This window comes from Egretta garzetta, unplaced genomic scaffold (genome assembly GCF_000687185.1).
Source record: "Egretta garzetta isolate BGI_Z169 unplaced genomic scaffold, ASM68718v1 scaffold425, whole genome shotgun sequence".
Lineage (NCBI taxonomy): Eukaryota > Metazoa > Chordata > Aves > Pelecaniformes > Ardeidae > Egretta > Egretta garzetta.
The window spans coordinates 1,932,250-1,958,951 of NW_009259796.1; the positions used below are offsets into that span (position 1 = coordinate 1,932,250).

Genomic DNA, 26,702 nt, shown 5'->3' on the forward strand with positions numbered 1-26,702 from the left:
TTCCCCTTTTTTATATCCTTATCCGGAAAATACGTATCTCAGATGCAATTGTTTTTCTAGGAACCTGGCAATGTTCAGATCCCTCTGGCAGTTTGGCAAAGCTTTGTTCTGTTCCCTGTTCCTTAGAAGGACTGCACTGCAGGTCGTGTGCTTGTGTGTCAGCCATTCCCCTTCCTCTGCCCCAAAAGAGCAATTTTTCCTCATCCTTCCTTTTTCTGAAATGTCCCCCATGGTTTTTGTGTAGGCTCTGAATTGCAGCATGAGGGGAGGTTTCCACAGGGTGCTCAGCATGGGCCTAAATGCTCCTGTTCAAGCCAATGTCACTGGTGTCATTGACTTCAAAAGGAGCAAAGTTAGACCAGCACTGACTGTTTCCAAAGAGCCTTTCCTTAATATTTCTGCCACCTCTCAGCATTTCTGAGCTATATAGGGATGTGGTGGCCATTTTAATTTTCTAGTTATTGTTGTACTGGCACCACTCATCTAACGTAGGGTTCGTTAACCAATTGACTGGTGAATGGCACTTCCTGGTATTGCTGTCACTGGCTATTTTCTCAGTGAAAGAAATAGACAATTTCATGCTGCTCATTTATGTAAAACATGAGGTCTATAGAAGAAAGTAAGCACTTTACTGCCTGTTTTTCAAGCATTTAAATTCTGTCTTACAAGCTCCCTCTTGTTTGGAAGAGCAGAAACTCCAGAACAGTGTCATAAGACTGCATGGCCACAGTCGGCTCATAGTCATTGCCCTTCTCAGTTGTACTCTTTACTTATTTAAACAAGTATGTGATTACTTTCAGGCAATCACACAAAGATTTATGGGCAAAGGATGGGAAAGCTCCTAAATTTTTATTTTTAATCTTAGCTACAGAAAAAACCCAAACCCCTCAGCAAATCTAAAATTCAAGATAACTCCATTGCTACCAGAATTGCCTTCTAAAATGAAACTCTCATGCTAACAGTATTTAATATTAAAATTTTAACAAAACTATTAAAAATTGGGTTTGTTCTTAATTGGAAAAAACCTGTTCAGACTCAGTTGAGATGCAGGCACCTCTGGAAAAAATGTGATTACAAGGTTACATCACTCAGGAATACTACATTGCGATTAGAGAAACAGAAAAATAATAACACATCAAATATAATGTAACTCAAATAATTTTCTAAAACTGCAAGAGAAGTTTAGACATGAGGAATGTGTATGATAGCAGCTGAGATATACAGTGCAATTATCACTTTCTCAGTAAGGCTGCATTTTGCGATTTAATTTTCACCCGAGTGTTAGGTCTCAGATGAGAGCTGGAACTCCTAGAATAAGAGGATCCCTTGATATATTATAGCATTGGTGCCGCATTGACTTAGGAGAAAGAATGGGATTTGGTACCTCTTTTGGCAGCAATAAGTTTATTTTTTTGAGTGCCAACCCAGTAAATCCCAACAAAGTTGAGCTTTTGAAATATTATTAGATCATAGCACAGAGTGGCAAGGCTGTTGTGAGGTGACTGTGATGCCTCCCAATTAACCTCTCTACCCTGTAACTGTTTTGGAGGGGGAAAAAAAAAGGTAGGTCTTGATTTCTCTTACTTTAAGCCAAATGATCTTGTGTTTTGAATGGCACCTCTTGGGACTGATATCAGCCTACGTGTGCTAAGGACGTGCAGAGAGGAGCAGCTGCTGGTGCTTTTTTGCTTTAACTGAAGATGTTGCAAGGTGGAAAGGTATAGACACACAAATGCATCTTTATCATCCTTTCAGTAAGAAGCAGTATGCAAAACATAATATTGATCAGCTTCCACATGCTTTAAAAAATTCAGTATTATTACCATACCTCTCCCCATGCTGTGAGAAAGTCTATAGATCAAATGCTCTGTACACAATTCTGAAAATGTATTAATAACCCCCCAAACATTATTATAAATGCATCTTCAGTTAATGCAAAAAGACAGAAACACCATGGCATTACAAGAAGTATCATTTTTGCACATAGCAAATGTCCTGATTGCTACTTTTATGAACTCTGTGGAGATGAATACAGCTTTCAAAAAAAAAAAAAAAAAAAAAAGTCAGGAATGAGGCCATTTTGTTGGCATCTCACTTAGACTACTAATGAGCTTAGCCAGCCAGGAAAAATGAGAACTGGTTTTACAAAAGATCTGTATGAGGAAAAGAAACTGCGCTCAGATGTATTTTGATGATTTCCTACAGATGAGGCTAGTTAATTCTTGGCTCAGAAATAACAGTTCCCTCCAGTGAATTATGTCAATGATTTTTAAAGGAGTAAAATGTTTGTTCTCTGAATTACTTTAGGTGTCTGTTCCTTTATTTTTCTTCAACATAAACAGCAGCTTTGGAAAGAAGCCCGGGCCATTGTAGATGCATTACGTTATTGCTAATGTGATTAACCCAAAGTAAAACATTAAATGCTCCCGAGGCATGAGTCTAAATAATGAGACGACCAACTCTAAGTTCCTGGGGCTCACAGCATGGGGGAAAACATATCATGCATTTCCTCTTTGGCATCGATATTTGAAATTTGTCACGTAAAGCTGGTTCTGGGAGCAGTTCTGTGCGTAGCCACTGTAAGCTGGTCAAGCTAAATGTTTGCTACAACCAAAAGACACTGAGTAAACGCTACTGGCTTTGCCGCTGAGAATCGGTGACAAGGTACCTTGCATGAAAGCTGTCACTGATCTTTCCATTTTGGCTGCTCTTTTCACATGCAGTTTGTAAATCATCTGCATTGCTTCAGTTCACATTTAATTCCTAGTTTGAAATGTGGTCACTGAAGTTCTGTCTGAAATGCTCAGAGCAGCAGGAGATGATAGTATGGACTGATTGACCCAAGGCTGTATAAAACAGATATATGGTATATTCTCCAATATATCATATCAATGATATGCTGTACAATTGCTTTATCAAAGGGTAAATCAAAATGACATTTCTGAATTCTTGAAATGGTCTTAACCATGAAGCATGACAGCCTTTAGAACTGAGGTCACTACATTGATAAGCAGATGCACTGCAGTTGGTAATCTGAGTGAGCACAGATAGGATTTTTTCATGTTTCCTCAACTAGTGGTAAATATTGTAGGACAGAGAGTGCTCAGCTAGCTGTAACTTAGTCACATAAATATAGGAAAAAAAACTGCTATGAAATTTAAAAATGCTTTGATTTTCTTTTTAATTATCTATTTTCAGATCAGATGCATACTCATTAAATTGTGCCAACTCTGGGAACCTTTTTACATTTGAAATGACAAATCAAGCTTTATAAAGGAAGAACCTAGAGAAAAGTCTCAGACTGAGTAAAATGTTATGTACTAAAATGGAAGAGTTTTGCCTAAATTTCCATTGTCTGATGTGTGCAGTGTCAACAATTATTACCCTTTTAGTTTTAATAGCAGAGAAACACCTCTGCACATTCGTGTCAAAACACTCTTTAAAACAACTTTAAATATAGCAGGATAAACAGTGGTGTCATTTGTGAAGACGTTGTTCTAAAACATTGCTTAATGGAAAATCTAACTTTTAATTTCTTTTACAACACTTTGCTTCTCAACAGCAGAGAATAAAAAAAAGACTCAAAAGGAGCCATTTTATTTAATTTTGTTACTCTACCATTAAAAAAAACCACCAACTGTACATAGATTATGTGCTCCTGATATAGTAAATATCAATGAAAGTGTAATAATTTTTTTGACAGAGTGGCTATATGAAAGTGCTGGAAAAATACACTTCCCTTCATCATCTCATTCCATGTTGTTTTTAATTCATTAATTGTTTTATTCCACTGTAATCTTGGTCTGATTATTGCCCTGTTTAGTTTAGGTAGAGTAGATTTCAGTTGATTTTAGATTCACTTTTGCAATATAATCCTTCCTTCAGAAACTTGGCCATCTTTACCAGTTTCAGGCAATACATTTAGAACTCACGTGGCTGTTTTAAATAGCATTTAGGCCATTCATACAAAAACTTGTCTCCAAAATAGATAGTGAACTGTAGTCACACTGTTTACAAAGCTAGACAATGCAAAAACTATTATTGATATAAATGTGTATGTGTGCATGCTCACAGACAGGCTCTCCAACTCGTGCTACAGACGCTCCAGAGGGAAAAAATATTCTCTAGTGCAGTTGGCAAATTTGCATCACATGTCATCCATGATACTGTAAGATCTGCCAGTCACACAGAGATCATGGGGCAGTAGAAAGCTTTGATAGTTATACAGTTTTTTTTTTCCTTTTTGGTTTGCAGGAGAGTTTTGCTTGTACAACAGCAGCAACAAAAATAGATACTTTTACCTTAGTTGCTATATTTATCCAGAATTACAGGAACTGTCCTTATTTCGCAGTATGTAAAGTCCCTTTCTAGAATTCAGAAAGTACACTAAATACAAATGTCAGGGTTGGGTTTTTTTACTCTTGAATTTAGTAGCCTCACATTTTTAAATATGCATGACTTGGTAATAAATTCATTCATTGGGAGAGAATAAGAGCTTAAGTGGAATGTAAATGATCCAGAAGCCCAGGTCTGGTGCCCTAACAGGTGAAATTCAACTTATATACATACATTTGCATTATGTCATGTATTCAGAAGAATTTAGGAAATATCAGGCACTTATTCTGCATTTTCGAATACTTATTCTGGGAAAGCAAAGGTTTCAAATGTCAATGATAGCTTTTTCCCTCGTGTCAGAAACTCAAATGTGGCTACAAACTTTTTGATTCTGCTGATTCTGTCTGTCTTGAGTAAAAAATGTCCTAATTTTCATTTTTTTTTTTTTTGGCAATGAACTGAATTGGCATTCTTGTGTGGTTTGCTGGGGGCTCTCTCTTAAACATGTGCTGTTTTGAGATTTTTATGCTGCCTGCACCAGTCCTTGCAAGCCTTTTATGAGCACCCAGGAGGAGGGTTAGTCACCCCCTTGTTGAATAGTACTTATTAACTGTGACACTGTAGTTAAGGTTGATAAAACACTTTCATTTTAATTAATTAAAGCCTTTATCTTTTTACAAGAGCATTTGGAGACACTCTTCAAAGCTTCTAGGGTTTTTTAAAATTTTTTTTTCTTTTCCTGATAACCACATACAGCTTGAGTATAAAGCCTGAAGCACCCAGTTGAAGTTGGCTGCCATTTAAAATGAGTGCAGTGGAAAAGGAGTGCTGGGAGGATGAGATAGGGAGTGTGCTATAAAGATTCGTAGTTTTGTTTATGCTTCTTATGTTGCTTTGTAGCATGTTGGAAAGTGCTTGCTGCATTATGGCTAAGAAAGGGACTCCATTCCTGTTGGTTTTGCCTTCTTATAAAAATAAGAATAAACTACTGTACATTGCAACTATGAGCCAACAACATCTGAATTCAAGCAGTGATGACAATGAATGCAATAGCTTGCAGGAGATAATGAAGAGGCAAAGTGAGAAAGGTAGAGTGAGAAGTTGCCTTAATCAGGGACCCCCAAAGCATATTATACTTCTGCCTACAGGCCAAGAAAGTAAATGAATGTTATTATGACAGCCTGCACCAGCTAAGGATCTGTCCCATTTATCCATTGCCACTCAGCTTCCCTGGGGCTCTAAGTAATTCTCTGTGGTTAGTGACTTCAGGCGTATGTGATAGATAGTGTATTCATAAATACAGGATGCTTTGACATTGGCTTCAGGTTCCTACCTTACCGAAAAGAGCAAGAAAACGTGATAGCTGAAAGGCAAGTCTAAAACTTAAATTTCCACACATCCTGCACTCTAATAAATCAGTAAATACTGTGAGACGGTACTTCTTAAATTTAAAGGATTTGCCTTGTGTTTGAGGTGTAACACTGGGATCCAGAGAGAATATGAGTTGAGTTGTAAACCACAAAAGTGGTTTTAATTTTTAAAAGCCCTATAAAATATAACTTTTCATCTTGTCAAGAGAGAACCATTATTGACAAAATCATCAATAAATTAGGCTGTTTAAAAAGGATTTTGTGTAGTTTCTTATTAGGATGATTGCTGATAGTCTGTTTAGCTTGGTTCAACTCAGAGTGTCATAGAAAATACCCGAGGAAGCTTGCTATCTAGAAGACAAAACTGGAAAGGCAAGAGACACTGTGAAACTCAGAAAAGATGAATTAATTTTACATTTTAAATGTATCACTGCTCCTTTCTGGGACATGCTTCTTTCTCTTGAGTAAGTGTAGTGCAAGTTGAGGTATATGAATAAAGTGGATTGAAAGCTGTGGCATTTGCTTAATCTAAATTTGAGAACTTTTCGCTTGTTTATAATTCAAATTTTCAATGTAAGTGGTAGTAAAATGGCACACAACCATTATGACTTAAATTTCAAAGCGCTAGGACGATACAATGAAATGCTCTGATAGAGAATGCAATGTAATCTTTCTTCTTCCAGTATTGCATTGAGCATAAATAAGAAAGGGTGTAGGCTGCAGACTGTCTTTTGGAATTAAGTTGGGCAAATGGATGATTTTATTACTTATCAATTTGAAAGCATTAAAATAGTATTTCTGAAGATGTGATAGGAGGAAATAATGCTACTTTTTTTGTCAGCAAACTAAAGCATGGGAATTGAAATGGATTTGGCAACTCATTTTATGGGCTGAGAAGTTTTCTAAATACTTTCAGAATCCGTAAAATGTAAACCATGCCCAAGCATCAGTTTCAAAAGAAACATAAGCACTGAGGAGCCCAAATGGTGCCCATTGAAAATGAAAGCTAGCCACACAAAGCCTGAGATCTCCAAGGAGATATACCAAATTGACGTATCTCTCTGAAGAAGTTCTCTTCTGTCACTAAGTTCATCTGCAAACCCAGACACACCCAGTTATACTAATGTATGCTTTTATTTGTTTAGATTTACAGGAAGATTTCTATCACAGCTCATATACTCTATAAGATCATTAAGGCCTAATTCTCTTCCCAGTTAGCACATTTTTTCCTGTTGGAAGACAAAAGATAAGCTTTTTTTTTTCTGCACGTCATGTATAGTTTGAAAATGGAAGGTAATGTTCTTGCACTGCATGAAATAGTTGATAGCAGAAAAGAAAACCACAGGAAAGCCTAAAAAAACCTGAGAAAGACTGAGAAATTTTGGGTTTTTTTCAGACTGAAATGATATTTGGAGTAAAAATGAAATAAAAACTTCCATCCCTTCAGTGAAACATTAATTTCATGTTTTCTTGTTGAAGAAATTCTAATATTCTTTGTCAAGCAAAATGGGAGAAGAATGAACATATGCACTTTGGAAATTAAGCAAGCTAACAAATGTGAAGAACATATTCATTTCATACCCTTCTATTTTTTGGGCCAGCTGACAGTGTTACACAGTTCTTAAAATATGAAAGTTCAGTGAGTTTCCAGAGCAATTATTTTTCAAAAAGCAACAGTATTGATCAATAATAGCGAGTGTTAAGCGGTATCTTGGTCAATACTGACAAAGCAGGGATGTAAGATTCATCTCAGTAAATGTGATCATTATTTTTTCAAAAGCTAGGATTTTGTACCACATAGTTATGTTAAACTTTTAAAGGCTCAAATTATTTTTCTCTACCTTCTATTTACTCTCAAACAACACAGTTTTGGCACATGCTTGAAGTCAACTGGGTTTATGCTTGCACCAGTTTAATTTTGGCAGACTAGTTGGAGATAGAGGTACAAATTAATTTTGGTAGAAAGTAATAAATACTGTTTTATTCTAAAGTCCCAGATGATCAAGACGTTCCCTAGTAGTATTTCCAAATAGGTTCATTTGATTCCTTATTATTCCTTAAGTTTGAACAACTTCATCGTGTTGATTGCTGTATAGAAGCTACATTTCATATGACAGGGAGACACATTTTAATGGAAGAAAAAAATGATTGCACAAAATGAAAGAAAACTTTTTTTTTGCATACTCAGACATATCAAAGCAACAGTATTTTAAAACATAATAAAGGAATATTTTAATTGACACAAATCCTGCTGGATGCATTCTATTCCAAGCTGTAGGTTTGTTTTTAATTTTCTGGAGATATTTATAAAGTATTCTGGGGTTTTGGCATGTGGAAAATTCATCCTATCATTTATTCCTAGCAAACTGAAAGGCACGAATCTTATTGCTGTGTAATTTTCTTTCTCTCCTGTACCAAATATTCTAGCAAAAAAAGGGCATCTTTCATGTTTTCCTTCCTTTTCTGTTTTCAATAGCCCTGTGGAGCTAGAAATACAAGGTACGTGAGGGGGGATTTAAGTGTCTGCCATATTAGACGACTGTGCCCCAAGTTAGACCTCTTTGGCCAATAAAGACCAACAGAGGTGACCGCAGGAGTTGGGTATGTGTCATGTACGAGGCAGTATTGCAATCCAAAATCTCCCATTCAGCAGCTGCCTAGGACTGCATTTCACAGTCGGAGTGAGAAAGCCCAAGTCCTCTGTATTTTGGTCTTTTTATTTTGTTATCAAGAAAAAATGTTCATAAACCTTGTTTAGTATCAGTTGAGAAAAATGCTATGGTGAATAACTCTGAGAGATCAAATGCACACCTTATCTTAGCAGAAAAGTACCTTGCAAATAAATGATAGGCATTTCAGGAGATCACTGAGATTCATTACCTGGACGATTTCTCATTTTCAGATAGAAATGAAAGGAAATTATCCAATTTCTCTTTTTATAACAACATCCAATACATTTAATCTTTAACTAGGCACTGCTTCTTGATTTACAACATTTACCAGGCTAATCGTGCTCTAGCTACTAGTATAAAAGCAGCTACTATATTGACCCTTTCAGTCTGGGTGTGCCCCAAGAAGTATTTTCTCTGCTCACAGATAATTTCATGTGTGATGCTGAACATCTCAGGGTTTGAAGCAGAATGCATTTCTTTAAAGTGTCTTTAGTCTGGAACGCCAGACTGTTTCCTTTCTTGTAGATACTACACACACACTGTGAGTACGCATACCCAAAAATCCAGAACTGGTGGTAAAGATCACAGGCAAAGGGAATGTATAACATATAGCAATGTTTTTGCATTAAAAAAAAAAAATCTTTAACTAGGTTCTAAGCCAATGTTTTAGTCTGTGCTACCACAGGAAATCAAAGGTAATGAAGTGGTAACCCAGAATGTGATCTTATGCTCTCTGTGACCTGTGTCAGAAGTAATCAATAGATTACCATGCAGATTACTCAAATGCACAATGATCTCTAATGTACTTGACCAAACTTGAAATTGCTGATAGTTGTTTTTAGTGGCTAAATGTCTTATAGCCAAAGCTAAAATTCTGCTTCTCCCTCTGTCTTCCTGGATCCCTTGTTACCCATCTACTGGTGGACAGAGAGTGACTGACAGCCATGCAGTTTCCTACATCAACCCTAAAAATACTATTTTTCTGTCATACCCAGAGTACTGTGTGGGAGCAAGGATGGAGGTCATCAGCAAAACTACGTGTCTTGAAAATAACACTCTTGATAATCGTGGGATGGTGTCTTCTGTGAGCTGTCCATGAACTCACACAAAAGCTTCCTTGTTAGTTTAATTTTTCAAGGTGTTCTTTGTAATTGTGAAACTTAGCTTTTAAATAGCAATGTAGACTTTGTGATCTGAGAGGCTGTACATAAATCAGTAATATCCTAATGCTGAGGAGAGCCTCGGGAGTCAGCAACATGGTTTCTCATGTATATACTATTAGTGTTTGTTAGCGCAGGAACAAACTATCATCAGTATAAAAGATGCTAGGTAAAATGCTCTCCTTTAGGTATTCACAGGTACAGACAGTTGGCCAACTAAGGGCAATTTTAAAATAACTGCACTATTAATGCTTAGACTTGTTACATTAAATTACAGGTGTTTCTGGATTTCAGAGGGTTTTATTAGGATTTAAAAGACTTCCCAGGCAAAGACAGTGTGATCTCTGTTGAAAGTGTGTCTGAGTTAAAGGAAACTCAGTGGGCTGGAGTGGCTTGGCTGAAATTGGGCTCCCAACAGGAGTGTTTATTGGCAGCATGATTTGAAATACGTACAGTACTGTGTCTAAAGAGGAACATGACCTTGGAAACAAAAAGCAAGCTTTGTTTATTGGAGCTATTTCTGTTACTGAGAGGGAATACAAGTTAGGCTGATTATGAGTATTCTAAAACCAAAACAAAATAGTAAACAGTACAAAGTGCACAGAAATATAACAGTACTTGAAAATATACTGCCTTTAATTGAACTGTTTGCCTTTATGTTGTGGTCACTTGCAAATTACAGTTGAAGATACTTAGGCTGACATTCCCTTTTCAATAATAAATCAACAGATCCTTCACTTTCACTAAATTGTTTTCCAGGACTCTAGAGGAAATATGACCCAAAGGAATACGGTTATAGAAGAGAAAATGTGCCAAGGCCAGGAGAAAACATTTAATTAAACCTTCTTTTCTAAACTGACCTTCCTTCCTCTTGACAAATGGTGAAAGTAAAATGTGTTCAAAGGGATACGAGCAAAACAATTAAGAAGGTTCATAATAATTTATAACTATTGAATTATGGATCAGCTGGAGATATGAACGCATGCTCTTGGCTGTTGAATTCAGAGTATCTCAAGGACTAGCTATGTTTCAGGAGGGATAATCCGTGTGTGCCTGTATGAGGGCAAAAAAGGAAAGCTAAGATGAATTTACTCACAGTAAACCTTCCACTTAATTTAGGAATAAATGAGGAGCAGTAGAAATCAAACTCCTATGTAAACCTTGTTCATAACAAATGACTGTAAGGGGATGTGCTATTTCGTGCTCTTCTCTATGAGCAGAGCAGAATTCAGTAATGGAGACAATACTCTGATGAGGCGGCTCTTAACCAGGCAACAGGATCACTCCTCCTCACCCCAGCTGCCTGCAGCCTCTTTGCCTGGATCAGCGGTCAGGACACCATTCTTTCCAGTGCCATAGTCATGTCCCACCCCAGTTGAGCTCAGAGAAGGCATTGTTCCACTTAGCATTACATGAAACTGTCTAAATCAAACTTTTGAAAGTGACTTAGGAGCTTCAGCTCCATTGACTTTCAACATACTTGAAGTTTCTAAGCCACTTTTGACTACAGGACTTTGCAATATGGTGTAGAACATGTGTTTAAGACATACTATTATTTGTTTTATGGTTTGGGAATTTACAGGAAATAGTTACTTTATTGAAAGTTTTAATACAGTTAGAGGAGTCTCAAGATTCTCACTACATGTATTTACAGTGAGAGTGTCTCAGGAGGGGGCTCAGTCACCTGCTGGGAAGCAATACAAAGGGCCCGGTACAGTTTGCACATGAATTTCTGGGGCAGGAGGCTGTCAAGCATATACAGATGCTTTCGGGCCAGTTGAAGGCTGTGACCTGTGTGACCTCTGCCTGAGTTTGCTGTATTTGACCAACTTTTTAAAGTTCCAAATACCAGAGACAGGAGCTGCCTGTCCCGCACAACAGGCTATTGCAGGTTGTGTCCAACCTCAGTATCTGAAACGCTTCTTCCACATTATCAGGCAAAGATGCAGAACTCCAACCTGGATAGTGATGGAAGAAGCCTTACATGAGAGGAGTTTCCTGTCCAGTGAAAGGCCAGCAGTTTGCAATAATGGCTTGATCACTGAGTACCGTGTTGAGTGATACACAATTCCAGCCTTGCGCCCACAGTGCAGCAGATGCTGCAAATATAACATTACTTATATCTTGTTCAGATCACTTTTAAGCTAGTTTGTTGTTGTCCAAAGACTTCTGTTTAGCAAACACTGTGGGATTAAGTGTGGTAAGATATCAGTATCACTGCCTCTCCCATAGATCCCATTCGTACAGATTTCTACAAACGTGATCTTGAAGTAGATAATTTTCTCTTATAATTGATTTGACAAAGGAGAGTTAATAAAGCTATCCAGATGCTACAACCATATGATGGCAAATCAGAACTTAACTCTCACAGAACTCACAAATAGGTAGATTTTTAGTACAAGAGATTTGTATGTCATTATAAAAAAGGAAGAAAGTATTAATCTTTTCTGTATAACTGGAAAAATACAGTAATGCAGGCATCACCATCCAACTTGCCTAAAACCATCTGTTTATCCCTTGATCTGAAGTGCATCCTTCTTTGTTCTTAGGCTGTGGGAAAGGAAGGTTCCTGCTCAGCACATCCTGTTCTGGAGCCCTGAGGCTCAGTCATATTTTTACCACTATTTCAGCCCTTGAGATTTCTTACCACGACTGTGGCCTTTCTAGGTAAGGCAGAACTCTTTCCAAAGCCCACAATATTGGTTTTTTTTTTTTTTTTTTTAATTTGAAGGACCTCTTCTGGGAAGCAGAAAGAGCAACTTTGGAAGCTTAAAGTACAGACCAAATCTGATCAAAGCTTCCTACTTGGCAGGGATGAGTGCTGCCACTGTGGCATTGTAAACCGTTTTCCTGCAGCATCTCTTTGAACACAACTGAACCCAGGGAATACTAGTACAGAGTTTGGGAATAATGAAAAGAGTATTTTGGTTACTGAAACAGTAGCACTATAATGCTGGCCAAGGTCATATTGTTACTCTAGTTGCTTTGTCATAAAGTTCTGTCTTTCATCAGTCTATAACCAGTTGATAAAGGGCTGGGATAAGCACAGAATCTTACTGTACCAACCAATATTTTTTTGGTAGATATCCATGGTCACAAACAGTTAAGCCACAGCATTTAGCCCTGCTGCGCAGCTGCATCCCAAATGCTATATTCTGGTAATCTAGCCTTTGATATTGGAGAAATGGATTAAAGCATTGGGTACTGAAGGAACTAAAATCTTGATTTCTTGAAAGAATGGCTTATCTGTGAAACATTTTCATTGTAAGGGGATATACTAGCGTGAACTGTGCTGGACCATGACTTTTGGGTGCTGATTTCTGCTGAACATTCATTTCCTATTGTATTCAGTGGATTTGCAATATGGTGAGACTTTAGGAGTTAACAGTGTTTTGATCTTCCAACTTTTACACCATAACACTGAATAATGTTATAATTTTGTGTTTCAGTTGTGACACAGTCAAATAGCCTTATTTCAAAAGCATTAACAGCTAAGCCAGATTCTCAAAATGTTTTGGATGCAGCCCTATCATGTTTTTTCCATTTTCATTTAGAAAACAGTGCTGTGGCCATACCACAAGGAAACCCTCAAAAAAGAATCCGGTCTGTTTTACAGTGGAACTTCTAGAAGTAGAACAACAAAAACTCAGAATAAAACTTTAAAAACTCTATTTAAAAAATTTACTTTGCCAAAATAGCAATATATTATGTATGTTGGCAAGAAGTCCTCCAACAGGTCTTTCTGCAACTTTTAGTCTGAGTTTTTATGTTCTGTCAGTGTTATTCAACATAGATTTACCGTCAAAACAGATACCGGTAAATCCCTGTAAGAAGTATATATTTAGGTTGGTTGAATGATTCAGTCTATGAAGAATAAACATAAAGACCCTTGAGACAAATCATCTGACTTCAGTGGCTTCATATCAGTGATAGAGATATGTCTATGTGTAATTTGTAAATTAATTTTCCTTTCCTTTATTGCTGTAAATCTGGATGGGGTGGTTACTGCATGCTTGATCCTTGTAAATAGCAGATTTTTTTTCTTTTTTTTCATGCTGATAACAATATTGCTCCCAGTTTACCTGCACTCTACTCCTAGCCAGTCAGCATCGTTTCCCATACAAAACAGAACAGTCTCCATAGCAATGATATATCCCCTTTGTTTATGTACTTATTTCAAACAGATCTGAGGGCTCTTAATGTAGAGGATGTGAATTGCTCCATCAGTGCAAAGAAAGTTTTGGAAGTGTATAACCTTGGCATTTTAGGTTTAGTTTTGCCCAGATGGGCAAAGAGAAATAGCTGTCTGTTGTTATAAAGCTGGAATCTGAACAGTGAAAAGAATAAGCAGAGCTCTGGGAAACCTCTGGAAGTCAATCCAGAAATTTGGTCAATTAGTAGTTAAGGAAGGCAGTAGTTGAATATTAGAATAGTTTGGATTAATTTAATAGAAGAGCGCAATGAGGAGATGCTCCTTCTGAGAATGTGAGTTTGGACAGCCTTGTTCATCCCCAGAAAATCTGGCATTAGTATTTAGAGGAATTTAGAGGTTTGGAACTGAAGTTTTAGGTGAACAAGAGATGGCATGTTTTTAAGGGCAGCCAGGCACATAGGCATAGCCAGTTTCTAAAATACATGCCGAAGGCAATGGCCAGAGAGGATGGTATTAAGTTACTATTCAATGCTGCTTAGTATTTATTCAGAATATGGAATAAAAATCTCCTTATTTACTGAAGAACTGCTGCAAAGAAATGCACAGAGACTCTGGAAATCCCTTGACAAACACTTACACAGGAGGTGATGATAAACAAACAGGCCCTAATACCTAGCACAATGCTTTTATAGGACATGTTTTATTAACAGCTTTGTATTTTTGCTCTGCCTGTCAGGAGAATCCTTTATCCCCAAACCTCTCATCGCAGATTTACTGTAAAATGTAGCTCTCTATTTTTAATCAGAGTATGGAGAATGAAGGGAGACATATATCCAAAAGCATTAGCAGGTAATACTCGATGTCTCTGAAGGCACATTTATTGAATACTTCAATTTGACTGTGAACTCATGCTTAATGGCTATCTTTGTTTTGCTGTTGATGTATCATGATATTATTCTCATACACTGGTGCAGGTTTATTCATTGTCTGTCAAGAGCCGTATATTGTAGTCCTTTCACATGGGGAGTAAAGGCAATTTTTTTCTAGTTATAACTCTCAGATAAGCCAAAAGACAATGTATTATTTAGGAATGTGGTGCAACCGATTCTGCTCTCAGAATGCTAGCTGATAACGCTGTAATAGACTGTGTGTATGCCTCTCTGCTCAGAAATGTTGTGTTACTGCGCCAGACAACTGGGAACATTTAAATGGGACCCGATTTTCAGGAAGGAAACACTCAACATTTCCTGAAACTCAGAGTTTCAGGTATCTAAAAAGTGAGATAGCTAAAATAAATAAGATTTTTCTGAAAATATATGTCTCATTCTTTTAGAACAAAGTTAAAAAGTATTCAGGCTTTGCCAAGAATATGAAGACTCATTTTGAAGGCTATTCTGTATACGTAAATATACTAGTAAAATAATGAGAACGATTGGTATGGATTTCTTTTAAAACTCTATTTTGACATATAGAGACATGTAGACATAAATTCTGCCATTAGCAGCTCATATTTCCAAGGCTTTAAGAACCTTTCTTACATTCAAGCTATAGTTTAAGTAGGAGCATATGTTTCAATATAATTTGTTAAATGAAGGGATCTAGAACTGTGAACCTTAACAAACTTGGGTGAACTTCTGGGATCCATTTAAGCTTCTTTTTACAAAAGCTCTCAGCACAGCTGGCCTCTGCAACCTTGTGAGACAGTTGAGCGATATTGCTGCATTAAATGGGAGATAGAAATGGAGCCTTTTTCTGTAGCACATGGTTAGTTTTGATAATATATCTTACTACATGTTTTGGCAACAATTTGCAAGTGTTGTATAAGCTATGCATATTCCTGGAATAAACCAGCTGGTAGTTATCTCTGAGGACACATCTTCATCTTTTCTTTAAAATTAGAGTGACAGATTATGTTTACATTAAGTTGAATTTTAACTGGAAAAAAAAAAAGAAAAGCAGATTGGATGCTATTGCTGTGAGGAGAGGTGGGAGATTATGGAAATTCCAGTTATTTTGGAAACGAAGATTGATTTTTCAGATTATTACTACTACTATTTAAAAATTGTCATTGTTCTATTCCCCTATACTCGATATACGAGCAGTCTTGGCCACCTTTATGAGAATTTCACAATATAAATTATGGAGAGTGTAATAAATCATTGAAACATAGTATAATATGTAGATAATAATATACAATAAGAAGGCTGTACAGATCTTGAATACTGTCTTTTACCTTGACTAACACTGTAATGCATTATGATAGAGCAAATGGTAAATATATTAGTGTTAGTTGTTTGTAATTTATGTGATTTTTATGTATCTTCAAATTAATGAATGATAGATTTATGTTTTAAAACTAAAATGTGGATAAGTTGGTCTGTAACATATAAACTCAAGCACTTATCTCTAGGATAAGACTAGTTTGATCAGCCTTGAGGAGTTGAGTTGTATCTCCTGAACTACTGGTAGGAACTGTAGCCTATTCCACATAGCTAGAGTGGCACAAACTAAAACATATGTGCATAAGATTAAATTCATCCAAATAGACACAGAATCCACACATTCCTCTTTATTGTCCTCTGAATGCTTCCTGTTCAATTAAATACATTACCTGCTGGATAATAATTTTATGATGAAATGGTTAATTGGCAAAACCCCCCACACTCAACTTTGGATTGTTATTTTCTTGATCACTGTATTTTTGACCATTCCTGTCTCTTGAGAAGGTTTACCTAAGCAGCAACTTATAGATTACATAGGGAAATCCAGCATATTCACTGTGACCTTAAAGCAGGCATTCATATATTTTTAATTTCCTGGAAGTACTTAGTTTTGATAATGTGAATAACTTTATTTTTTAGTTGTTTAGATTAACTGATCTTGCACTGTGCTTTAGATTTGAACAATAGTGGTAAATCTGGCTCCCTAAAGCACAGGGGAATTGCACAGAAGTGGTTTCCAACTGCCCTGGGACGGTGCCTGATGTAAGTTCACACCAACTGAACACTTAGGAGCTAGTGTGAGACCAGTCTCCCTCTTCTGTACTTAACAGACATAGTTGCAGCATTTCACTGGCTTCATCCCTTTTTTCTGTAATTGATGGCATACCAATCTGTTCCAATGCGTCTCTTCACAGGCGATCATATAGTTTTTGTACTCATAATACAATTTCCCTTGGCTTTGTGAGATGAACCTTCCAAACTAGCATGAAAAATACAATCTCTCTTGTCTAATTTTATAAGAAAAAATGTGGATACAGATACAGCTCAGAATTGCTGTTCAGGCACAGCCGCAAGCATACTGGGCGTAGTACACCAAGCAAGGTCGTGTCATTTGGAGCAGCCCCATAACTCTCAGCAAACCCAAGTCTGCTAGAATCCATACAGGTATCAACTGTATGGCATTAGTTACCACCACCATTAAATAAAATTACTTAGCAAAATTACTTAAGACTAAAATGACAAATGCTGGTAGCTAAGGACAAAATTCCATACTGAAGTGTAATAAATTACAAAGTTAAATATATTCACTAGAAAGAGAAGTCAGATCCTCAAGATACATTTGTAATTAAAGATATCTGTTTAAAGTTTTATCTCAGTTTGACCACAAACCCATAATTTATGAAGATGTATGTTCTGATGTCAAGAAATTAAGTGGCAATTGTACACCTAATAGCTTTATAGTAAGAAAATCTATATCCCGGTTACAAAACCAAATTCTTTGATTGGTAAATATCCCTGGCAGATCTGCTGGTATTCAGAGGAGATCCCCAGAGAGATGAGCATTTCAGACCAGTAATGACTGCCTACTTTCAGTGTCTTTGGTAAAATATGTTGTACAGGTGGGTAAGGAGAGAAGCACATGCTTGCATTGAATGGAATGAATAGTTAATATGAGAGCCAGCCTTTCACTTGTGGTCTTGTGGGCCTTTCCACCTCTGGGTAGTACTAAGTAGCAGAAGAAATGCCATTGCATCCAATTAAATTGCTTGTTTAGTGAAAGCACTTGACAATGTTAATTTAAAAATTGCCTAGAGAACTAGACTAGGACAGGCATCTAGTGACCAAAGTCCTTAGACTAGACACATGATTACTGCCTACCTCCTTTTCCCCTTACTGTATTCTCAAAATTATTCCTCAGTCTCCTATTATAGCAATCCAAACTCATTTGGTCCACAAGATCTAATGTGAATACTCCTTCTTACCCACATTTCTTTGACCATATAGAGCAACTCTATCGCTGACAGACAGTGAAAAAGTGGCAAATCTCAGAAAGATGGGTGATAGTGGCAGACTGGATCCAAACTGTAACGAACTTGACTGATGTTATGGGACATGAGAGAGATGTCATGAAAAAGAACCAAACTGTCACAGAAATAGACAGCCCCCACATTGCATATGGATGCTTGCATTTTACATTTATACAGTACACTTATACACTAGTCCTTATTTTGTCTGCAAGCTTTTATCTGTGCTCTTTGTTAAAGCTCCAATTTAGTTATCTTCAGCTGGTATTTTATAGCAACAGTCTGACATGAAGGCTTGCTAATCAGACATAATTTCATAAACAAGGGAAGAATATGCTATATATAGAATAAACGATAAGGAATTGTGAATTACAAGCCTATCTTGATACTGAGGGTTTTTTTTTGGTGACCTTATGAACCATGTCAGTGAGTTCCAAAGGGATTATGAAGTAACCAGAACTCAGCAATAGCATTACACACTTATTGTTAAAAGCAGGGTTTCAAAAAAGCACACTTGGCAGGACACTACATTTAAATTAGATACTCTTTATTCCAACTTTCTATTTCCTTTTCTTCTCTCATTTAAACTCCCTTGTCATTCATTGCTGTAGGTGAAAACAAGTGACTATAAAGTAATTTAAAAAATAATATAGTGAAGGAGCATATGTAAAACAATGAGTTAAAATGAATGGCTGAATGATGTACCAATGCAGGTAGATTTTCTAGTATATTCACGTTATAATCAAATACATAATTTATTATATGTTTGTATAATTAATACTTATTTTTAGATGAGGGCAAAGTCTGCCTTTATAGCTCTTTCTTCAATAGTGAGGAGGACACTGCTAGCATTTATTCGCAGTGTTAAAAAGCAACAGTAGTAAAACAAGTAGTGAAATAAGGATGGGTCTGACCCAGGTCCAAACCCATAATGAACTTGGGAAGAAACTGTTCCTTGTGGCCTGGAGCTTCTACCAGGTAGCCAAATACTTCTTTTGTGCTTGTAAATCTCTATTAAAAAGCATATAAGTAAGCCTTAGAAAAATGTAGGAATGTAGTGATTGATCCATAGTGATTGCATTCTGATGATGGTTAACACTGTAAAGAGAGTACTAACCTGATCTGAAGCCACGTGAGCATTGGTGTTGTGCCCCCACCGAATACCCAGACTGTGAAAAACACAATAAGCAGTGCTGTTGTAAACATCATTTGTTTGGGCTGGGATTCCGTGTCTTGAATAGCCAATGCAAATGCTATTGCACCACGTAAACCTAAAAAAAAAAAAAAAAAAGACCAGAAAGATTAACTTAATGTGATTGAGAAACAGAATTTTCTTCTTCTTCAGCCCGAATCCAATTCCAAGGGCAGAGGAAATTTTCAGACGATCATACTTATGAAATGCTGAACTGTGCTGATTGAAAGGATTGTGTTTAATGCAATGTAGGCAACTTTGCAAAAGTGGACAATGGAAGTACTCTCATATTCACAAAATAATCACACATTTGTTTTACATCCACTGAATCCTTTGTCTCAAATAATTGTAATCTGGACTTTATGCATGCTAAAAAAGAAATCTATTCCCTGTGCTGTTTTACTGACTTCAGTGGGACTCCTCATGAAATCAGGTGCAAGTGAGAAAGGGGGTTGGCATTAAAATCTGTACCAAAATAGGCTACCCATTTCTTGCCTGAAAAAATTCTTTAATTTTTTAAAAAAATCTTTTAATGTGCTGAGAACAATCAGAAAAATTATAACTTTAAACCAATTACTAGTTTTTAAAAGGTGATACAGAATAAATGTAGATTTTTAGCCCTTGGTGTACTTGAAATATTGTAATAGTTGTAAAATTATACACCTACAGAGACTGAATAAACAAAAATTTACAGATGTGAAGAAAACAGCTAACAGAGAGTTTAAAAAAAGCCCCATACTTACTAATAAGCTAACTAAATAGGTCCTCACAGAGTGACACATTTAAAAAAAGTGGGGGGAAAAAAACCCACTAGTGCCTCCAGCCCTCAGGATGCATAACACAAATAATACTCTACATTTTCCCATGCTTTTAATTTATCTACTTAAATTTACTGTTTTCTAAAAAAAATTTCCACAAAATAAATGTAGAAAGCAAATCCATTGCATGTGTACAATACAACAGAATCCAAAAACTACTTTGCAAGTATCCAGAGATTAAATCTAATAATTAAACCTCTTGTAAGGCACTGAAGGTATATGCAGACTCATTTAATCAGCTGCTAAATGCAGCTATTTTTGGAGTAGAACTCTAAAGCTCTTTAAGATTGCATAGCTAGAACGTGACTTACTCGGTATAGAAGGTGGACAGTTTATCCAGAGAACAACACAAAGCCATTTCTGCAAGAAGTACCAGACTGTAGTTACAATTGCTGAAAATGGTCAGTGGTAGCAGGTTTAAAGTCTCTGCTTTTATGAAAATAACACTGCAGTCAACAAGTGGGCTTGTCCTTGACTTTGCTTTTACATAAAAAAGACATCTCTAAAGATGCACATGCTTTACTCTTCTTATGGGGAAAAATATATCAGCTCATTTTAAATGTGTATCTGAGAAGGGAATGAACCACTACTGAAATGGTCTTTTTCCTGTAGTTATAGTGGTAATCTGGATGACTAGCCCAGGTTAAATGCTTAAATTATTGGTGGCTATGTTTTGGTGGAAAACAATGCTGCTTTCCACAACTGCACCGCAGTGGTATGTACAATATTAAATCTAGAACATCTTTTTTGGCAAGAGGACATATTAAAAAAAAATCGTTAATTAATATGTCATTAAGACTCTCTACTTGAGTGCTGACTGGGTATTTCTTCAGTTTAGAAAAATAGTGAGTGCCTTCACTGCATTTTTCATTTATAAAAGGCTCAACATGGTCTATAAGAGCTAATTCAGTTTCAACTAAAACCATGTCTAAAGTAATATAAATAATCGAACAAAGCATTTGCTTCCAACAAAAGCAGTGGGAAGCAGATGCATATAACCTCAAATGTAGTGACTCAGTGAGAAGCAAGGAACACTGTCATATATATCAAAATACATTCCAGGTAACAACACAAGTGAAGGAAGGTAATTTTAACAATCTCAGAAGATGGTGAGATACTGAAATAGACTGGAGATAAGGAAGGTTAGGTTTTCTGTAACACCTCAGGGAAAAATACCAATAAAGCACGGTGGAATGATTTGCTCCAATGGACATTGGTACCTCAGCTACACTTGGAGAGAGTGGTGCGGTAGAAGGAAAAAGCTCTGATGAACCATTAGCAGAGATTCTCTCCCTGCATCTGTCAGAGCTGCCACACTGACAGCAGGTCCACATCTGTGCGGTGATCCATTCATCCTTTGGGCTTTATCACAATTTCCTACCAGACTTTTCTGCTAGCTGTGCCAGCTATTAGGGATTAATCTTAAATAGATATTCTTTAATATGTCATGGCCTCCAAAGATAGCCATCCCTGGGTTAAGCTTAGAACAGAAAAGGTGTGTCCTATTGGGCTGTTACCCATCCTTTGCTCATGCTCCACGAACACACATTGCTCTGAGCCCATTCCTCTGAGGAGCCTTTGAGGGTAGTACTCTTTGTGGGTAGTGTGGAGAGAATCTGCCAGGAAAGGAGACTTTCTCTATGTAGATCTGGTGTTTTGATTTCAACTGTAGTTCTCTGCTCTTTTCTTCCTTGCTTTCTTTTCTCTTTAGCTGATTTATTTTCATATCTATCTTCTCAGAAAAGTTCATTTTGACACTTCCCACCACCATGTATGTATGAGTGTGCAGATGTAAATGCCTGCACAACAGCTGCCTGTACACAGGCATTCTTTTTTGTTTTTCTTCTGCACTTGTGTTCCACCCTTTCAGACTCCGCTGCTGCTGTAATGTCTTCTATTAACAACAAACACCCCTGTAGCACTGTGTCCCACAAGCCTCTCTCTTACCGATTTCTATGCTGTAGAGAACAGGAAATCACAGTAAAAAGTAAACAGAAATATTGGAAGAAAAGTGGAAGGTGCAGTACTGTACCTGTGAAATAGTCCCCTCCTGGTAATGTGGCAGTGATGCCCAAATATCAAACATGTTATTGCCACTAATAAGTCCATCTGGATTTATTTAGTTTCCTTCACTTTTAATTTTATTACCACTTAAAGGCAGCATAGCAGAGTCTGAGCTGAAATGAGGCATTTTTTTGTGCAGCATAGGCCACCAGTGTATACTGATAGCTCCCTTACAATTTAGGATGTCAAAATACTACTTTTTCACATGAGCATAGACCACAGGCCTGCTCATTTTAGCTCATGTGGAACTTAATTTGAGAAGCTCAGGCTTAATTATACAAGGACTAATCTGGTTTTTATTTACAATGAAATATTATCAGGAATCATAATTAAACATAGTTGTAAAAGTGAATCCACCCTCCATAATGTGTTGTTAGAGGGGTGGTGGAAACAGATGAATGTAATAAATCAAAATGCTACATAATCCACTGCCAAGCCTAACTCTTCCAGCTTTTCTCAAATGTATTAATACTCTTCAAAAAGTAGAACTTAATGACTTCAGTAGAATTCTTTGCAGAGTAAGGTATACTCAAATGCTAATCAACAATGCACTTGCCAGACCTTAATTGCTTTTTTCATACTTCGATATTGATGGTCAATTATGGCAGTAAAACTCAGTAAAGAAAGCAGTAAATGTTTGGTGCATTTGGTAATGGTAAGACACCAAATTCACTGTTTTCTACATCTATGTGTGATGCTGTGGTGACTGAAGCCCAGTTTCCCTGATGATAGACTAGAACCTGATGCTATACTAGCACATTGCTGCTGATCTTGTGTAAGTAATAGGCGCCTTCCTCCAAACTCAAATTCAATGCCTTGTTTACTCATATCAGAAATGTGCCTCTCTTCTGGCAGCCATTGTCTTCTCTGTTTATCAGTATAGACAGTATGATCAGTTTATAGTAAATAAGAAAGTTATTGGTAGCTAAGCACAAACCTTAGTGCATATTAAAAAGTACAATTACACAGAACATCCCCACATCGAAGAGTTCTGTGAAGTGTGAAGCTGCTGGCAGTGTGAGAGGCAGTCAGTCTTTATTGCTCTACTTGCAAGATGATGCCATTTACTTTTTTATAATGTTGTAAAGACATTTTTCTCTACTAAATACGGTGTTTCTTTGAAAACAGTTAAAAATTGCTTTTCTGAGTATTTTAACGTTTACATTTTAGAAGTTTTCAATACTACTATTTTCAGTTCTCAGCTGCCAGATTGTCCTGGAAAGCTAATGTGTGAGTGTGAGTTCTCACGTTCAGTTGTTGGCTGCAGGCTACTTTCTGCTCCTAGTTCTGTGGAGAACAAAATTTGACTAGAGAAAATGAGGACAGAAAACTTGAAGAATAAGAAATATTTTAGAAGATTTTGCATCCTGTACTTTATCTGATGAAAAAATAAAAGCAAAAATGGGGCCCAGAAACTAGGTAACTAATTATATGAAGCTATATTTCACGCTGTTGTCTTAGTTGGCCACCTGCTAGCTTTACTGGAGTGATCTACATATACATCTTACACAGCTAACAATTGTAGGTGAGCAGGTGGTCTGAAAGCCAGTTCCTAATGGATGTATGACATCATCTCTCACTACAATCTAGCTGGTATTAACTGACATTTTCAATGGCAGCTTTTAGCAGAAGGATTGAATAGATATAGAAATGAACTACTGTGTTGCTCTCTAGAGAGATGGAATTATATTGGCATAAATGAGGCACCCTGATGTGGAGTAGTCCTGATGAGGAAGCTTGAAATGTGGCGCACTGTATTTTACTTGTTATCTGGCTAAATAGATCAGTGTACATCAAGGGTCTCAATCAAGAACTTTTATCCATAAAAAATCTGGAGTAGGTTTTTGCATAAAAAGCAGGGAAAAGAAGGAAAACAAAAAAAGGTGCTGACTTTCTAATTTTAGAAAATTATTTCATAAATGGCATTGGGGGATTTGTGTTTCTGTCTTTTACTGAACAAATATTCCTAGCTTATAAGTGAGTTTTTCCTAACTAGCATAAGAAAAATCAAGTGGAGGTATTTCTAGCTTGTGGAAGTCCAAAAATATAGAATCCAGCTCAGATTTTAAGAGTTCATGGGATGATGCACAAACAGGAGTAGAACGTGGCTCCCTCTTCTGGATTTTTTTTGTTATTCTACTACGTTACCCAGAGTTAAAAATCAGTAAAAGCTGAATTTGGGAAATAAAGCATTCAAATATCAGGCTGGAACACATAGGAAAAGGTCTGTGGAATTAGAGCCTCCTAGTCTCATGTTTCAAAGTAAAACTGTTCCTGAAGTTAAAGGACTTGCCAAAGATTGCGTCTGACTTGAGGGTAAGTACTGACACCTTCAAAGCTGGATATTTATTTGCTGGTACATAAGCATAGTGTCAGGTATACTACAAGTGCCTCTGAAAAAACACAACAAAAAAATGCGGTATTCTTGAATTGTCATGGAAGGGTAGACATGTGGGGGACAATGGGTTGATATAATGGCTTCCTGGGTGGTAGGCTTCCAAAAAGTTAATTAAAATAGGTCCAGCACAGTGAAGTTCATGAGAATACATCCATTTTCTTCAGTAGCTTTGAAGAGACTATCCTGAGTTTTAAGATAATGACTTCTTTGTGATAGATGTGGCTTTTCCTAATGATAGATGACTATTTTTGCCAGTTGTTAAATATGGACAGGAAAAATACCAAAATAGCACTTACCTGAAAACATCATCATGTGCTGAAAGTTCCTGGGAATCTTTTGTTTTCGACCCAAATTCAAAAGGAAAGAAAGTGGGTATATGTTGCAAGCCCTTGCTACAAAAACTGCCACCTAAAATGTAAGATGTTGAGGAAAATGGTGGAGGAACTACTGACAAAAACAGAGTTAACTTAAACCCAATATTTCTCCAAAGTTATTTTAAAAGTGTAATTAAAATGAATATGAGATTATCTTCCTTCATATTTTACATGTCAAATCCTTCTGGTTCCAATTTCATTATAAAACTGTGTGGTGGCAGAGCTTGTCTTCCCCAGACATCCTGGTTTTATATTCATTGTTATATATCCCACTTCAATCACGCTACTTCTGCTCATCACATTTGTATCACACGTGACTTACAGTCCTTCAGTAAAATGCTCGTCATCAATTGCAGAGATGGCATTTCTCCTTGAGCAGCAATTTGCAAAGAATAAATGTGGTTTTGGACATGATTACTTTCTTATTTCCTGACAATTCATATTGTCTATATCCATTGGTCTCTGTGCTTTTTTTTTTTTTTAATGTTGTTTTTATTTAGAGATTTTTTTTGAAAGTTGTTTATGACTTCTCTATGGAATGATCACTAAAGTTGCCTTAGTTAGAAACATGAGGCTATTGCAGATTTAAAAAAAAGACAATCAGAACTTCTTATACATGCTTTTAGCAGGTTCTGTCCTCCCCTTGCCTCATGACTCTTAGGGCTCAATTACGGCACTCAGTCTGAGACATGCTGCGGACTGTAGAGTAGACGAAGTACTTGAGTGGCAACATCTGTATGTGTTGTATCTGCTGGGCCAAAGGGCAGCTTACAGCTCCTGTGGGCTTGAGAGAACATGCATTAGCAGCGGCTGCTTCACATGCCCTGGCTCTTTGTGCGAGGGAACGACAGAGCCAGGTCTGGGGTGCTGAGTGCTGCTCTTGTGTTCAACCGCCTTCCCACACTGGGAGTGCACTTGCCTTGGGGTGTGTGTGTGTGTGAGCAATAGGCTCTCGGTGTCCTCTCCGCCACCTAACCCAACCTGTAGCCAAGGGAGCTGTGATGCAGTTCTTATTATTCATTTGGAAATTACATATAAGAATTACTGCATGTAAACAATATGATCCCAACTTTCAAAGCTATTACAGTTCATCAAAAAGCGATAAGCAAAGGGCTGTTGCTCTGAGCCAGAAAAATAATTGTGTAAATTGTCAGCACGAAAAGAATCGAGACCACTGTACAAAGTAAGCAAAGAACTTGTTGAGAAACCATGGCAGAATTAAAGACACAGGCCCTTTTTCTTACCAGTCTCTTAGGCACATGATGGTGTAAATAAATCCATGTATACTAGAGAGATCAAATACAAAGAAGGAAAGATCCAAGCAACGCAGAACTGTTTGCTTTTTAAGGACTTAGTATCATTTAAGTAGCTTTGGGGAAGTTCTGCTTATGGCACATACCCGTCTGGAGGCAGCTCTACAGTTTGTGGATCTGCGCTAGTTCTGGACAGATGTGTCCCTATACACCCCTCAATTTCTCATCCCATTTGTATGCCAGTGGCAAAAGTTCCCCAGCTGGTTTAAAGCTATTTGCTTCGTAGCAGACGTGCAAAACAGCAACTGTCAAAAGACCATGTGCTTACATGTATTATAATAATACATTTAATAAAGATGATTGGCTTTGGACTTGACAAAAAATTGATTTTTAGTATTTAAGGAACTGATTGGTTTGCTTATTGACTTTTTTTTCCACATGAAGCACACATTCTTTATATATTTATAAAAATATATATATACCTGTACATAGATATATACTTCTTTAAAGCAAAGGATACAAATGCACCAAATATAAAAAGAGGATTGAAGATATGATTTTGAAACGTGAATAGTGCGAGTCCCATGTAACAGAAGATGACATTCTCAGCCAAAAAATTCATGAACTCGAACAACTTAAACAAGAGAGAAAGAACATAATTATGACT

General features: G+C 36.9%; 1 protein-coding gene across 1 annotated transcript in view; it reads right to left on the reverse strand.

Annotated features, from left to right (window-relative positions):
• SLC9A9 (solute carrier family 9 member A9) overlaps positions 1-26,702 on the reverse strand; it is a 209,070-nt gene that overhangs the window by 67,388 nt on the left and 114,980 nt on the right. The window contains exons 10-12 of the mRNA XM_009639760.2: positions 26,556-26,669; positions 24,705-24,816; positions 19,054-19,207 (exon numbers count right to left, since the gene is read on the reverse strand). Coding sequence (XP_009638055.1) covers positions 19,054-19,207; positions 24,705-24,816; positions 26,556-26,669 — 380 coding nt within the window. The remainder of the gene's footprint in view (positions 1-19,053; positions 19,208-24,704; positions 24,817-26,555; positions 26,670-26,702) is intronic.